The sequence below is a fragment of the Scyliorhinus torazame genome, chromosome 9 (assembly GCF_047496885.1).
Source record: "Scyliorhinus torazame isolate Kashiwa2021f chromosome 9, sScyTor2.1, whole genome shotgun sequence".
Lineage (NCBI taxonomy): Eukaryota > Metazoa > Chordata > Chondrichthyes > Carcharhiniformes > Scyliorhinidae > Scyliorhinus > Scyliorhinus torazame.
Genome location: NC_092715.1, coordinates 147,649,072 through 147,662,218, shown reverse-complemented (window position 1 = coordinate 147,662,218; position 13,147 = coordinate 147,649,072). Strand labels below are relative to the sequence as shown.

Sequence of the window (13,147 nt, the reverse complement as noted above, 5' to 3'; positions counted from 1 at the left end):
AACTCTACCCATACAAATTCCACATTGTCAGAGCTAATATCCTTCCTCACTATTGTGGTAATTTCCTCTTTAACCAGCACTGCAACTCCACCACCTTTTCCTTTTTGTCTGTCCTTCCTAAATACTGAATACCCCTGGACATTCAGTTTCCATCCCTGAGTACCCTGCAGCCATGTCTCTGTAATCTCGATTATATCATGCCCGTTTACGTCTATTTGCACGATTAGTTCATCCGTTTTATGGGCACAAAACCTTTAAGCTTGTCTCGCTCCCAATATTTTTCACTGTGGCCCTGTTTGAATCTGGCCCTTGGTTTCTCTGCCTATATCTTTTCTTATTTCCCTTTCTGTCTTTTGTTTTTGTATAAGAGTGAAGGAATTTGGAGGTTGAAGTATATAAATCATTAAAAACTAGTATATGGGTACAAAACATAACCAACAAGGCTGGTAGAATGCTGGTCTTCACTTAAAAGGATCTGGAATACAAAGCGAAGGAAGTGTTGCTTCAGTTGTATGGAACCTTGGTCAGGCTGATCTGGAGAATTGCGATCAGGATGGAAATAGGATGGAAATATTGGCATTCGAAGGGTTGCTACACAGGTTCTTCAAAATTATACCAAGGCTTAGAGATAAATTGACTTGATTTTATTGAGTGCAGAAAACTGAGGTGTGATCAAATCAAAGTGTTGAAAACATTTAAAGGGTTTGAGTCGAGAGCATCAGGTGGCCAGTGAACCATTACTTTTTGTCAAGTTTCAGGAGAAGGAATAGCATTGTCGCTTGAGATTTTTATATTTACAAGTTTTCCACAGTAACTGCTGTTATCCTCCGATAAACCTTTCAGTTGACTTAGCCATTGATCACTGAGATGAAATGCTGTCAACAGCTTTCTCAAAACTCAAGCATATAACATTAACTGCATGCTCCTCATATTGCATGAGAATAATCATTTTAAAAACCTTATTACATTAAATATGATCTTCTGCATCGACATTCATAGTTCCTTAACACGTTATTCTTTTCCAAGTGTTCATTCACTAGCTCACCCAAAATTATTTGAAAACTTTCCTGCATGCTGAAATAACATTTATTGCCTTACAGTTTTCAAGCATGCTTTTTTTGCATTTTTTGTCAAATAACTTTCCTCAATCCTGCACTAAAATCCAGTACAAACAAACAAATTGTACGCCATTTCTCAGACAACGTGTTTCCTGGTTTCCATATGTACCACAACTATTTTAAAATAAAATATATTAGACTGAGTGAGTTGCAAGGGTCACAAACTTCAAACTATAAATTATAAACGGGGAGCATTTAAAGCATCTTTAACCCCTTTTAATTCCTGGCACTCAAAACCAAAATATCAAATTTAATTCTTCAACCCAGCTGTGTCTCCAGTTCAACTTCCAGTGAAACAACTTTAATCTGATCTGCGGTACCTACCCAGATCCACATGTCTTGACACACGTGAATTTCAGTCTATACCAGTCTGCCTTACAGGTAAGGCACTGTGTGTTAGACCTCCCACTGCAGGTTTCACAGCTTTTGTGACAAGCAAAGCAATGACGTCTGCTCTCCTCTGTGTAGTACCCACCTGGACAAGCGTCTACACATGTCCTATCTAATTGAACAAAAAATAGTTACAGTAATTAATACAATTGGATAAAGCAGTAAAACATAGAACACTTTTTTGTTGTAGAACAAGATATTTAAGCAGCAAGTTCGAAAGCACATCTTTGTCACATAATCTTTTCTAAGTGTCAAATCTCAATGGGAATGTACATCGGATGGAGTTAATCATGAAGATTTCTGACAAATTGACTGTTAAACAAAGTGAATATATAATTTTCAGTAATAGTAAAAGCTGGGACTGTTTAGCACAGGGCTAAATCGCTGGCTTTGAAAGCAGACCAAGGCAGGCCAGCAGCACGGTTCAATTCCCGTAACAGCCTCCCCAAACAGGCACCTGAATGTGGCGACTAAAGGCTTTTCACAGTAACTTCATTGAAGCCTACTTGTGACAATAAGCGATTTTCATTCATTCATTTCATTTCATTAGTAGTTTCAAAGCAACTCTTATATAGCCATGTTTTTGGTTTATTTGTATTAATAAAACAACTTTATGTTTATTTATCATTATTGAGCTGTATTTAATATGCGTGATGAGAGGGATCGCCAAGCAGTTGGAGAACCAGTGGTAGATCCACGTTGCTTCAGTGGGGGAGTCCCAAAAAATTAATTGCCCATCAGAGCACTGATTTAGAACCTCAGGGGAGGAAATCCGGCCCCCTGAGGGCTGCAGGCCAATCAGAGGCTGGCGGCTTTCCATTGCCGGTCGTGCTACCAGAAGCTGTTGCCAGTAATGTTAGAAGAACTTTATCAAGGACCGTCTCTGGAGGCCTGGACACAGGTGAGTGAGGGTTGGATGGGGTTCACGGGGTGGGGTTGCCTGAGGTGAGGGCATGGGATTCACAGGCAAGAGCAGTGGGGTAACATTCAGAATTCTTCTTCCTGATGCGGGACCCCTTCATCGGGCACTGAGTGCGCGTAAACTCACCTACGAGGCAACTGGCAAATCCATCAGTGTTCGCTGGACAGCCTTCAAGAAACACAGGAGAGATGTGTGACCCTGACTTAATCCCAGAGTAAATTTCTGATGGGCGTACGGTTAGTTCGTGCCAGGTGGCTCATTAATAAGCTTAATAGACATTCTGCCATTAGGGGTGAATTGCCTGCATCAGTCCCTTCCCACCTCCAATGTAATTGCAGCAGGTTTTTTGCTTGGTTGGTAGACTGATGTGTGGCCTCCTGCACGATTTAGTGAGTTCAGCTTCCATCTTTCCTGCTGCATCAAAAAGAATTAAATTCTGTCTATTGAGTGTGTGTGGCTATTTGCCAGGCAGTGAATCTACCTATTTTGCTATAATCCTCCTTTGTGATGGAGGAAGGCACTGATTTCACCTGATTGAGGGGCTCACAAGTAATAGAGCTAAGCATATGATTGTCTCACAAACAATAACTATATTGAAACTATCGCATTAATCTGTTGAACCAGACAGTATCCCCCTTTCTCGCCTGTTTTTGTCTCTTTCCCCAGCATCCTGCACCTCCCACCCTCCCTTCACAATCAATTGAATAATTAAGTCTAAATCATAGTTTCAGTGACACTAAGAAATTTTGATGATATCACTCTAATGATAGACCACCCAAATATGTGCTGATGCACATTGGAAGATAAAAGGCACTGAGAAACTTTGGTTGCTAAGTGCTATGATGTCATAAGCATGTTTCAGAAGATTTCCTCCATTCAACCACTCAGCTGATTGGAAGTGGTCAGGAGCTGTAAATCGTAACAAGAGTATTTCTAAACATTGTGGTTAGGATCAATGGAGATGCATTCAAGCGTGAAAGGAAAGATAAATAAACAAACCTCCTAGCAGCTGTGTCTGAACCATTAAGTGGTCAATCGCAGGCTAGTGAAAGGTACTGCTCTGTGAGATTGAATGGATGTTTAGCATTTCAAAGGATCTCAGGAGATTTCAAACATTTCAAGTGTTGAGGAATTTCTAGGAAGGCTCTGACATTGCAAAAAGCAGCAGCTTCAAAGGCATAGGGCTGAGGGAAGTGATGTTAGAAAAGGCAAAGTGTTCCTGCATTGATTCATCACTGAACTACCTGGACTGCTCATCAGCTGTCAGGAAGAGCCGTTCAGGGTGAGGAGGCCACTTCAGAGTTTAAAAAGTCTGGCCAGGATGATACTGTTGAACAGAAGGCTGTCTGAGATTACCAAGGGTAATCTTCAGGTTGCCCAGGGCTGGAAGAGGCAGTCCAGACATGGGCCTCCATCCCAGGGGAGGGCCCCTGGTTCCAGCCCTCACACACAGCCTGAGCCCAACCAACCCTCAGGACCCTTGGGGAATCCCTCCCCTGCACCCCTCCTCCTTTCTCTGCAGCCTGGCAACAGCAGAGGGTCACATTAGCAATGAGTTGATCCCTTGACCTCCCTTGGGGTCCACTGTGCCAGGACTACGCTTGGCCATACTTACACAAAAGCCCGGTTGGTAACTGGCTTCTGACTGTGGCGGTCAGAGCAACATTGGGAAGGGGGGGGGGGGTTGTGGGGGAGTGGGGGGGGGGGGGGGGTTGTGGGGGAGTGGGGGGGGGGGAATCGTGCTTGCAGTACATTAATTGTATGTTGATGCATGCAACTCAGCACTTTGCATGTTCCCACCCATGCGGGACGAATAGACGGCCACGGGCGGCTGAAGGGGAGCAGAGACTGCGGATGGTTCTGCCACCCGGCACTGATCCTATTTTTTGGCTGACGCCTCATTCTCTACCCAATCGGGATTCCCAATCGCAGCATTAGAGAACACAGAATCCCGGGCAAAGTCTATGTAAAACCAAAATAACTAAGCAATGCCAATAGTAACCAGTGATATGTGGAATCGTCTTTAAGTTGATTGCCACTTTGATTCATCAGGGAAATTCTTGCCTTTGTTAAAGGACAAATTATTTTACCTGCAAGCCAATCTGACTGTTTCTTAACTTGCGTGAGTACCTTTCTTATGTCTGGTACACAGAACGATCACCGGTTGAGAAATTTTAGGAATGAAATTTAAGGTCAAATCAAGTGAAATTAATTGTAGCTTCAAATAAAAAGGTAGATTGGGATTTCCTTTTTAAAGTTACATATACTTAAATAGATTACATTGTTAAACCTAAATGAATGACCTATGCTCCAAAAAGATTTAGAACAAGAACCGTTATTAACTCTAGCCAGCTTGAAGACTGAAAGAAGGATTATAATATTGTCCACAAAGGAAACTAATATTATACGGTTTTCCAGTTGCTGAAGCTTAACATCCTAAGGCATACTCACTGAGTAAGAAGTAATTGTGAGTGCAGCTAAGACAGTCTTGCTCTGAGGGCCCATAACAGCGGTGGCATTTTTTGTGACAGGGCCTACAGATCTGGTCCATGTACATATTTAGGGCACAATCCTTGTGCATTACGCAGTGCCCCTGGCTGTTCTGCATCATCCCTTCTCTACAATGAATGCAGTCTGTTGAATATGGTCCCTCGCAGGTCCTACATGTTTGATGACATTCTACAATTAAAAGAAAAGTACTCAGTAATGGACATTGACAAATTTGTAATAGTGAATTTAAGAATTACAAAATACAAATGATTTAATATAAGGGATATAAATTAGTTCTCAGTTTTGCTTTTAATTTTAGAAGGTTGTAAATTAAAATATTTGCAAAGCTGTAAATTAAATCATGTGTATCTCCCAGATTTGCACGTCACGTTGCTTCCCAGCTATACCAATATGAAATACAGATGTACACCCTGCTTTATGGGAAGGAACGAACAAACTTTATCCATCTAATCTGTACCCTTCCCAATCCAAGCTGATCAACAACACCAGAAAAATTAGCATTCCTTTCAGATCACTAATTTCCCCACTGAGAACACAGACATGCAACCAACTACATAGTCAAAAATCAGGGGGCTTAAATTCATCATCATTTTGCCTGCTTTATAGGCCTAAAATCGGCACAATGGGAACTTATTTATCAGAGCAGATTCCTATGCTAGAGCAAGAGCATTTGGGCCATTGCTAAATTAGACAGGGACTCTTTTTAGATGGTCATCATTGCCCTATTGGAATCAGGTCCCATGCCCATGTTATACCCAGGTTGGTAAGTTTCTTTGGATAAAACCATAGGATCCCTACAGTGCAGAAGGAGGCCATTTGGCCCAACAAGTCTGCAGTGACCCACTGAAAGAGCACCCTACCTAGGGCCACCTCGCTGCTGTATCCCTTTAACCCCACCTAACCTGCACATCCCTGGACACTGAGGGGAAATTTTATCATGGCCAATCCATGATGGGAGGAAACCGGAGCACCCGGAGGAAACCCACACAGATGAGGGGAGAAAGTGCAAACTCCACACAGTCACTCGAGACCGGAATTGAACCTAGGTCCCTGGCACTGTGAGGCAGAAGTGCTAACCACAGTGTCGCCATTCTGAATTGCTTTTTATGTGCAAGCTACAATTTGTCATTCCATGTCTTAAGCAGATTAAAGAGGTTGCTAAAAAAATGGTTACAAAAATCACAGAATTATGCACATTTACAGCCTAGAAGAAGACCATTCAGCCCATCATGTCTATGCCAGATGGAAAAGAGCTATCCAACCTAATCCAACTTTCTAGCATTTGGTTCATAGCCTTTCAAGGTTATGGCTTTGGCTGCATAGTACTTTTTAAATGTGACCAGGGTTTTGTCTCTGAATTCCAATCCATCACCACCTTCAGGGTAAAAATATTTCTCGTCAACTTTCCTCCAATCCTTCTACCAACCTAAAATATATGCTCCCTGCTTATCTACCTATCTGCTGAGGAAAATAGGTTCTCTCCTCTCCACTCTATCCAAGTCTATAATTGTTCTATACACGTCAACTAAATCGCCTCTCAGCCTCTTCTGTTCATGAGAAAACAACCCCAACAAATCCAATCTTTTCTCACATTTAAAATCCTTGTAAATCACCTCTAGTGCAATCACATTCGTCCTTTAATTGTTTTCTATGCATTGAATGTGTCTGTCGCTGGCTGGGCCAGCAATTATTGCACATCACTAATTGCCCTTGAACTGAGTCACCTGCTAGGCCATTTCAGAGGATATTTAAGAGTCACATATAGGCCAAACCAGGTAAGGACAACAGATTAGTGGGCAGCACGGTAGCATTGTGGATAGCACAATTGCTTCACAGCTCCAGGGTCCCAGGTTCGATTCCGGCTTGGGTCACTGTCTGTGCGGAGTCTGCACATCCTCCCCGTGTGTGCATGGGTTTCCTCCGGGTGCTCCGGTTTCCTCCCACAGTCCAAAGATGTGCAGGTTAGGTGGATTGGCCATGATAAATTGTCCTTACTGTCCAAAACTGCCCTTAGTGTTGGGTGAGGTTACTGAGTTATGGGGATAGGGTGGAGGTGTTGACCTTGGGTAGGGTGCTCTTTCCAAGAGCCAGTGCAGACTCGATGGGCCGAATGACCTCCTTCTGCACTGTAAATTCTATGATAATCTATGATTTCCTTCCCTGAGGACATGAATATTTACAACATTGTCATTTGATAATTACAGATTTAAAAATAAATTCAAATTTTATGAATTTAAATTTCCTGCCATGGCAGTATTTGAACCCATGTCCCCAAAGTATTAACCTGGTCCTGGATTTCTAGTCCAGTGACAATACCATTATGCCACCATCTCCACTTAATGTAATCACAACTGTTTATAATACACTAGCTGAGTCCTAATTAGTATTTTATACATTTGTAGCATAACCTCCCTGCTCTTATATCCTTTGTCTTGGCTAATGAAGGAAATTATCTTGTGATTCGTCTTAACTGTCTTATCTATGTGCCCTGCTGTCTTCAGAGAGATCAATAAACATGGTCCCTCTTTCCGGCTACACTTTGCAGTATCCTCCCATTTATTATGTATTGACTTGCCTTGTTTGCCCTTGCTAAATGCATAACCTTAAACTTAAAACTTCAAACTAAATGCTATCTGTCAGTTGAAGGGACAAAGAGAGCTTCTCATGGCTTCACAATCAACTATGGGTCACCTTGGCCTGCCTCCTTTTCCAACATCTTCCCCTTGCCCCTGACTCACCTGCAGTCCTTTGTTGTGCCCAATATTGGTTAGGCCCCGACAGGCAAGTTGCATCAAGGTGCCTGATTGACGCTTCCAGCTCCCCTGAATAAATTATGATAAGGCCCATGAATGAGTTTAGAAATGGTCCTTGTGCTCTCCGTGTCAATGCAATGTTGCTGTGTGCCACTGGAATCATTGCCAATTTGGGTTGCTAATTAATTTAGGCCCCCAGATGGAATCGCTTATCATTGTGTTGATATGATAATAATTCAGTGAATTCCAGCCCAAAATGGTAATAATTGGTAAACTGTACATACTTGCAAATTACCCTTGATGGACCTCAGTTTGAGTTATATCTGTCTTGATAAAATGTGTTTATTTTACAGCAAGCGGAACATTCAAGATTTAGATGGGAAACAATGACCCCTAGTAAAACTACTTATGTCATTCCACAGTATTTCACAAATGACACAAATCACATGCCAATTTGTGACTAAACACTTTAAAAATGCTGTGCCCATACATCCCTTGGATTCTGAAAATTCTGCTCAATTTCTATTGTTATTGTAACATACTAGCTTACCCTGGCAATCTTGAGTTCCCTTGTCAACGTAGGTACCTTCAGGGCATGATTTCAAGCACTGCCCATCATGCATAAGCAAAGAAGGATTGGCACACCCTTCACAGTCATCGGAGTCTGGACCATCACACACTGAGCATTCAGGATGGCATGAAGTACATGTAAATGTCTGAGTGCTTTGAAAGAATCCTGGGGGACAGTCCTGGAGGCAAGCACCCTTGTGAAAGAAAAAGTGTCTGCTGCATTCTGTGGAAGCCAAACACATTGTTAATTTGGCTGCTTCAATGGAGGTCATAATGTCATGACAACTGTAAAATCTCAATAAACTAATCTGTGCAGCAATCAAAACTATATATCTAAATATGTTCAGAGGTATAGAGTTACTAGAATTAGTCATGTCTTACACAAAATCATGTTATAAGCAAAGGAAAATAGGAGCAGAATTAAGCAACCCAACTCTAGGGGCGTGATCTACTCAAATGGGGACAGAGTCCCATAACACTCAAGATTAGCCAGGTGTTCGCAGTGCTCGGAGTGCCGAGAAACACCCCACTATCTAACGCCCATCCAGGTAGCTCGGGGGCCTCAGTGGCGGATTCCACAACAAGTCCTCACTTAGCCTAGTTTTCTGCACTAAAGAGCTCCACTTATTGGAACTCCTCAGTTCAGTGAGGGATCGGAGCGCCATTTTTAAATGGCACCCCAAACTCTCGAACCCCTACATGACCTCCATACCCACCTCAAGCCCCAACTCACTATAAGTGGGTCCCCTAGCCCCCCTAAAGCTCCCTCCACCCATGCAGGGCAAAAAAATGCCAGCTTGGCACCTTGGCAGTGCCAGCCTGGCACCCTGGCAATGTCCCTGTCAGTGTGAAGGTGACACCTGGGCACTTGGCAATGCGAGGCTGGCACCCTGGTGGCACCACCAGGGTACCAAGCTGGCACTGCCAATGTGTCCAGGTGGCACCAGCAGTGCCAGGGTAGCAGACTGCCCAGAAGGCATGCACCTGGGGGCCACCAATCCCCTGCGATACCCCGCTGAATGCCATTCTATCTGGCCCCCGTTTGTGGAGGTCAGCACTGAATGACACTCACCCAAGATTTCCAAGATTGGAGAGTCTGATCTCACACCTTGGTTAGAACCCGGGAACGCATATTAGAGTGAGACTAGCTGTCGCATTCTTATATGCTGATCTGTCAGAAAGTGATACCGCCCTCAATCGTGAGATCATGTTAGATCTCGTGAGGCGTAGCGAGCCGGGTAGATCTTGGGAGCGGGGTCTCATGGCTTCTATCGGCCATGTTGCGCTGCGGCATGCTGCTTTTTGGACGCAGCGTGGCTGTTCGATCCCGCACAATAAGTGCTTTGGTGTCATACTTGTTTTATAATACTCCTGCGATGGGCCATGGTATATTTCATTATGTTAAAGATGATTAAAGATGATATGTAAGTTACTGTTGCCATTGCAAGGCAGCATGTGTTGAAGTTTGTGAAATGCAGAATGTGAAAGGGATCAAGTGCATTTTCTGAAATACTGATAACTCAACCTCGTCCCAACGTGGGAGTGGTTGAGCTGATGTTGGTTATAAAAAATGGGAAAATATCCCATTTATCAGTATTAATGTTCCCCAACAACAATAAAGAGAAAGGTAACGGCAAAAAAATTATAATTTAAACATTGAACATACAATGCAGAAGGAGGCCATTCGACCCATCGAGTCTGCACCGACCTACTTAAGCCCTCACTTCCACCCTATCCCCGTAACCCAATAACCCCTCCTAACCTTTTTTGGTCACGAAGGGCAATTTATCCCATGGCCAATCCACCTAACCTGCACGTATTTGGACTGTGGGAGGAAACCGGAGCACCCGGAGGAAACCCACGCACACACGGGGAGAACGTGCAGACTCTGCACAGACAGTGACCCAGCGGGGAATCAAACCTGGGACCCTGGCACTGTGAAGCCACTTGTGCTACCGTGCTACCCCAAGTATTCGGAACCGGCAAAGTAAGAGTTTTGATAAAGGAGAAAATCTAACATTGTTTCAGCATGTGTCAGATTATATATGCATTGTGCTTCTTAACATAAATGATGAGTGTCATAAGGAGATCCACTTTCAATTTTGGTAGATGGCTGCTAACCTGGTGAGGTGAACCACCCACCTATTGCAAACCTCACCCAATTTTTATACCATTGAAACCAATGGAACAAAAGACTCTCTGGCAGGAATTGAATTTGGAAATTTACCCCAAGGACATCCTTGGGTGTTGTGCTAAAGGCACGATCTACCGACCGTGTCCTATCCCAATTCACAGGTCTCTCCTGGGATTCCAGGCAGTCGTTATGCCTCGCCAGATCTAATGAGATCTCGCGAGACGTCATGACCTGGGTCCCGTGATCTGGAACCGGCCCACAATGTACAGGACCCAGACTCGCATAGTTAAAAGAGCTTAAAAACTCACTTAGCTACCAGTGGATCGACTGGCCACCCAACATCTATTGGCCTTGCCAAGGAGACCCTAGCCAGGCACAGTTTAGCACCAGTCCCCACAAACCGGGACTGGGTGAATCGGCACTTGGGGGGTGTCCCAGGTGATTGGAGGTCCCTGGGTGATCAGCCTCTGGCCAGCCTGGACTCCTGGCACTGCCGGTGCCACCCAGGCACCTTGGCACCCTGGTAGTGCCACCTGGATGCCAGTCTGGCACTGCTGGGGGTGCCCAATTGGCACTGCAATGCTTTCAGGAACACTACCAAGGTGCGAGGCTGGCATTCTGTTGGCGCTGGGGATCGGGCCGGGGGTGTCCTATTGGTAAGCGGTGGGCTGCGGGAGCTCGAGGACCCCCCAACAGGTGAGTTGGGGCATTGGGGTGGGGGGGGGGGGGGCGGCGGGGCGTCGTCCCGGGGTTACGTCGGGGGGGGGTCGAGAGAATCTCTTCCTACACTGAGGAGCTTCACTCGCTGGATCTCCGCAGTTCAGGATATGCAGCTAAGTGTGGCCTCAGCTGGCGTTCCCCGCCTGGGTCCAAAAGAAAAACCAGAGTGCCATTCGATAGCAGGGTCATTCCCGGTGCTTTCGATTCCTGTCCAGAACAGACTTTTTAAAAAAAATTAAATTGCCCAGATTCTAAAGAGGTAGAGCTAAGAAGTTGGAAGCAACGCTCTCCAGTGTGTGTTAGCAGTTGCCAAACAGTGGAAATTAGATGGAGAGGGAGGTTTGAAACTATTCAGAGAATTGTAAGAACTATATAGAAATAATATTGAATGATTTCTGAGATAGATCATGATGAAGATCATGGATTGAAGATTAGCTAGCTAACAAGAAATAGAGTTGGCACAAATAGGTATTTTTCTGGTTGGCAGGATGTGACCAGTAATGTGCCACACGGATCAGTGCTGGGGCCTCAATTTTATACAATTTATATAAATGACTTGGATGAAGTGACTGAAGGTATGGGTGCTAAGTTTGCTGAAGACACAAAGATAGGTAGGAAAGTAAATTGTGAAGAGGATGAAAGAAGGCTACAAAGAGACATAGATAGGTTAAGTGAGTGGGCAATGATGACAAACGGAGTATAATGTGGGCAAATGTAAAATTGTCCATTTTGACAGGAGAGATAAAAGATTATCTCAATGGTGGGAGATTGCAGAGCTCTGAAGTGCAGAGTGATCTGAGTGTCATAGTGCATGAATCACAAACGGCTAATACACAAGTACAACAAGTAATTAGGAAAGCTAATAGAATGTTATTCTTTATTGTGAGAGGAAAATAGGGAGGTATGCTTCAGTTGTACAGGGCATGGATGAGACTACATTTGGAGTATTGTGTGCAGCATTGGTCTCCTTATTGAACAAAAGATGGAAATATGTTAGCAGTTCAGAGAAGGTTTACCAGACTACAACCAGGAATGGATGAGTTGTCTTATGAGGCGAGGTTAGGTTTCTATCCACTAGAGTTTAGAAGACAAAGAGGCAACTTGATCAAAACATTTATGATCCTCAGAGACATTGAAGGGTGGTTATGGAGAGAATATTTCCTCGTGTCAGAGAACCTAGATCTAGCAATCACTGTTCAAAAATAAAGGGTCACTCGTTTAAGACAGAGATGAGGAGAATTTATTTCTCTCAGAAGGTCATGAGTCTCTGGAACTTTCTTCCTCAAAAAGCAGTGGAAGCAGAGTCTTTGAACATTGTTAATGATGTGGAGATGCCGGCGTTGGACTGGGGTGGGCACAGTAAGAAGTCTTACAACACCAGGTTAAAGTCCAACAGGTTTGTTTAGAATCACTAGCTTTCAGAGCGCAGCTCCTTCATCAGGTGAGTGAAGAGATGGGTTCCACAACCACATATATAGACAAAGTCAATGATGCAAGCTGATGCTTTGAATGCAAGTCTTTGCAGGTAATTAAGTCTTTACAGGTCCAGACGAAGCGACTGGAGAGAGGGATAATCACAGGTTAAAGAGGTGTGAATTGTCTCAAGCCAGGACAGTTGGTAGGATTTTGTAAGCTCAGACCAGATGGTGGGGGGGGGGGGGGGCATGAATGTAATGAGACATGAATCCAAGGTCCCGGTTGAGGCTGTAATCATGCGTCTGGAACTTGGCTATCAGTTTCTGCTCGGCAATTCTGCGTTGTGGCGCGTCCTGAAGGCCGCCTTGGAAAACGCTTACCCAAAGATCAGAGGTTGAATGCCCTTGAATGCTGAAGTGTTCCCCGACTGGAAGGGAACATTTTTGCCTGGTGATTGTCGCGCGATGTCCATTCACCCGTTGTCGCAGCTTCTGCATGTCTCGTCAATGTACCACGCTTCGGGACATCCTTTCCTGCAGCGTATGAGGTAGACAACATTGGCCGAATTGCAAGAGTGTGCGTACCTGGTGTGTGGTGTTCTCGCGTGTAACGG

The 13,147-nt window shown here is 44.2% G+C and overlaps 1 protein-coding gene across 2 annotated transcripts in view; it reads right to left on the bottom strand.

Annotated features, from left to right (window-relative positions):
- pcsk5b (proprotein convertase subtilisin/kexin type 5b) overlaps positions 1 to 13,147 on the bottom strand; it is a 602,404-nt gene that overhangs the window by 22,880 nt on the left and 566,377 nt on the right. The window contains exons 31-34 of one of the 2 annotated variants that reach the window (XM_072516608.1): positions 8,245 to 8,487; positions 7,680 to 7,763; positions 4,882 to 5,109; positions 1,443 to 1,620 (exon numbers count right to left, since the gene is read on the bottom strand). In XM_072516608.1, coding sequence (XP_072372709.1) covers positions 1,443 to 1,620; positions 4,882 to 5,109; positions 7,680 to 7,763; positions 8,245 to 8,487 — 733 coding nt within the window. The remainder of the gene's footprint in view (positions 1 to 1,442; positions 1,621 to 4,881; positions 5,110 to 7,679; positions 7,764 to 8,244; positions 8,488 to 13,147) is intronic. The other variant, XM_072516609.1, reaches the window with a different exon arrangement.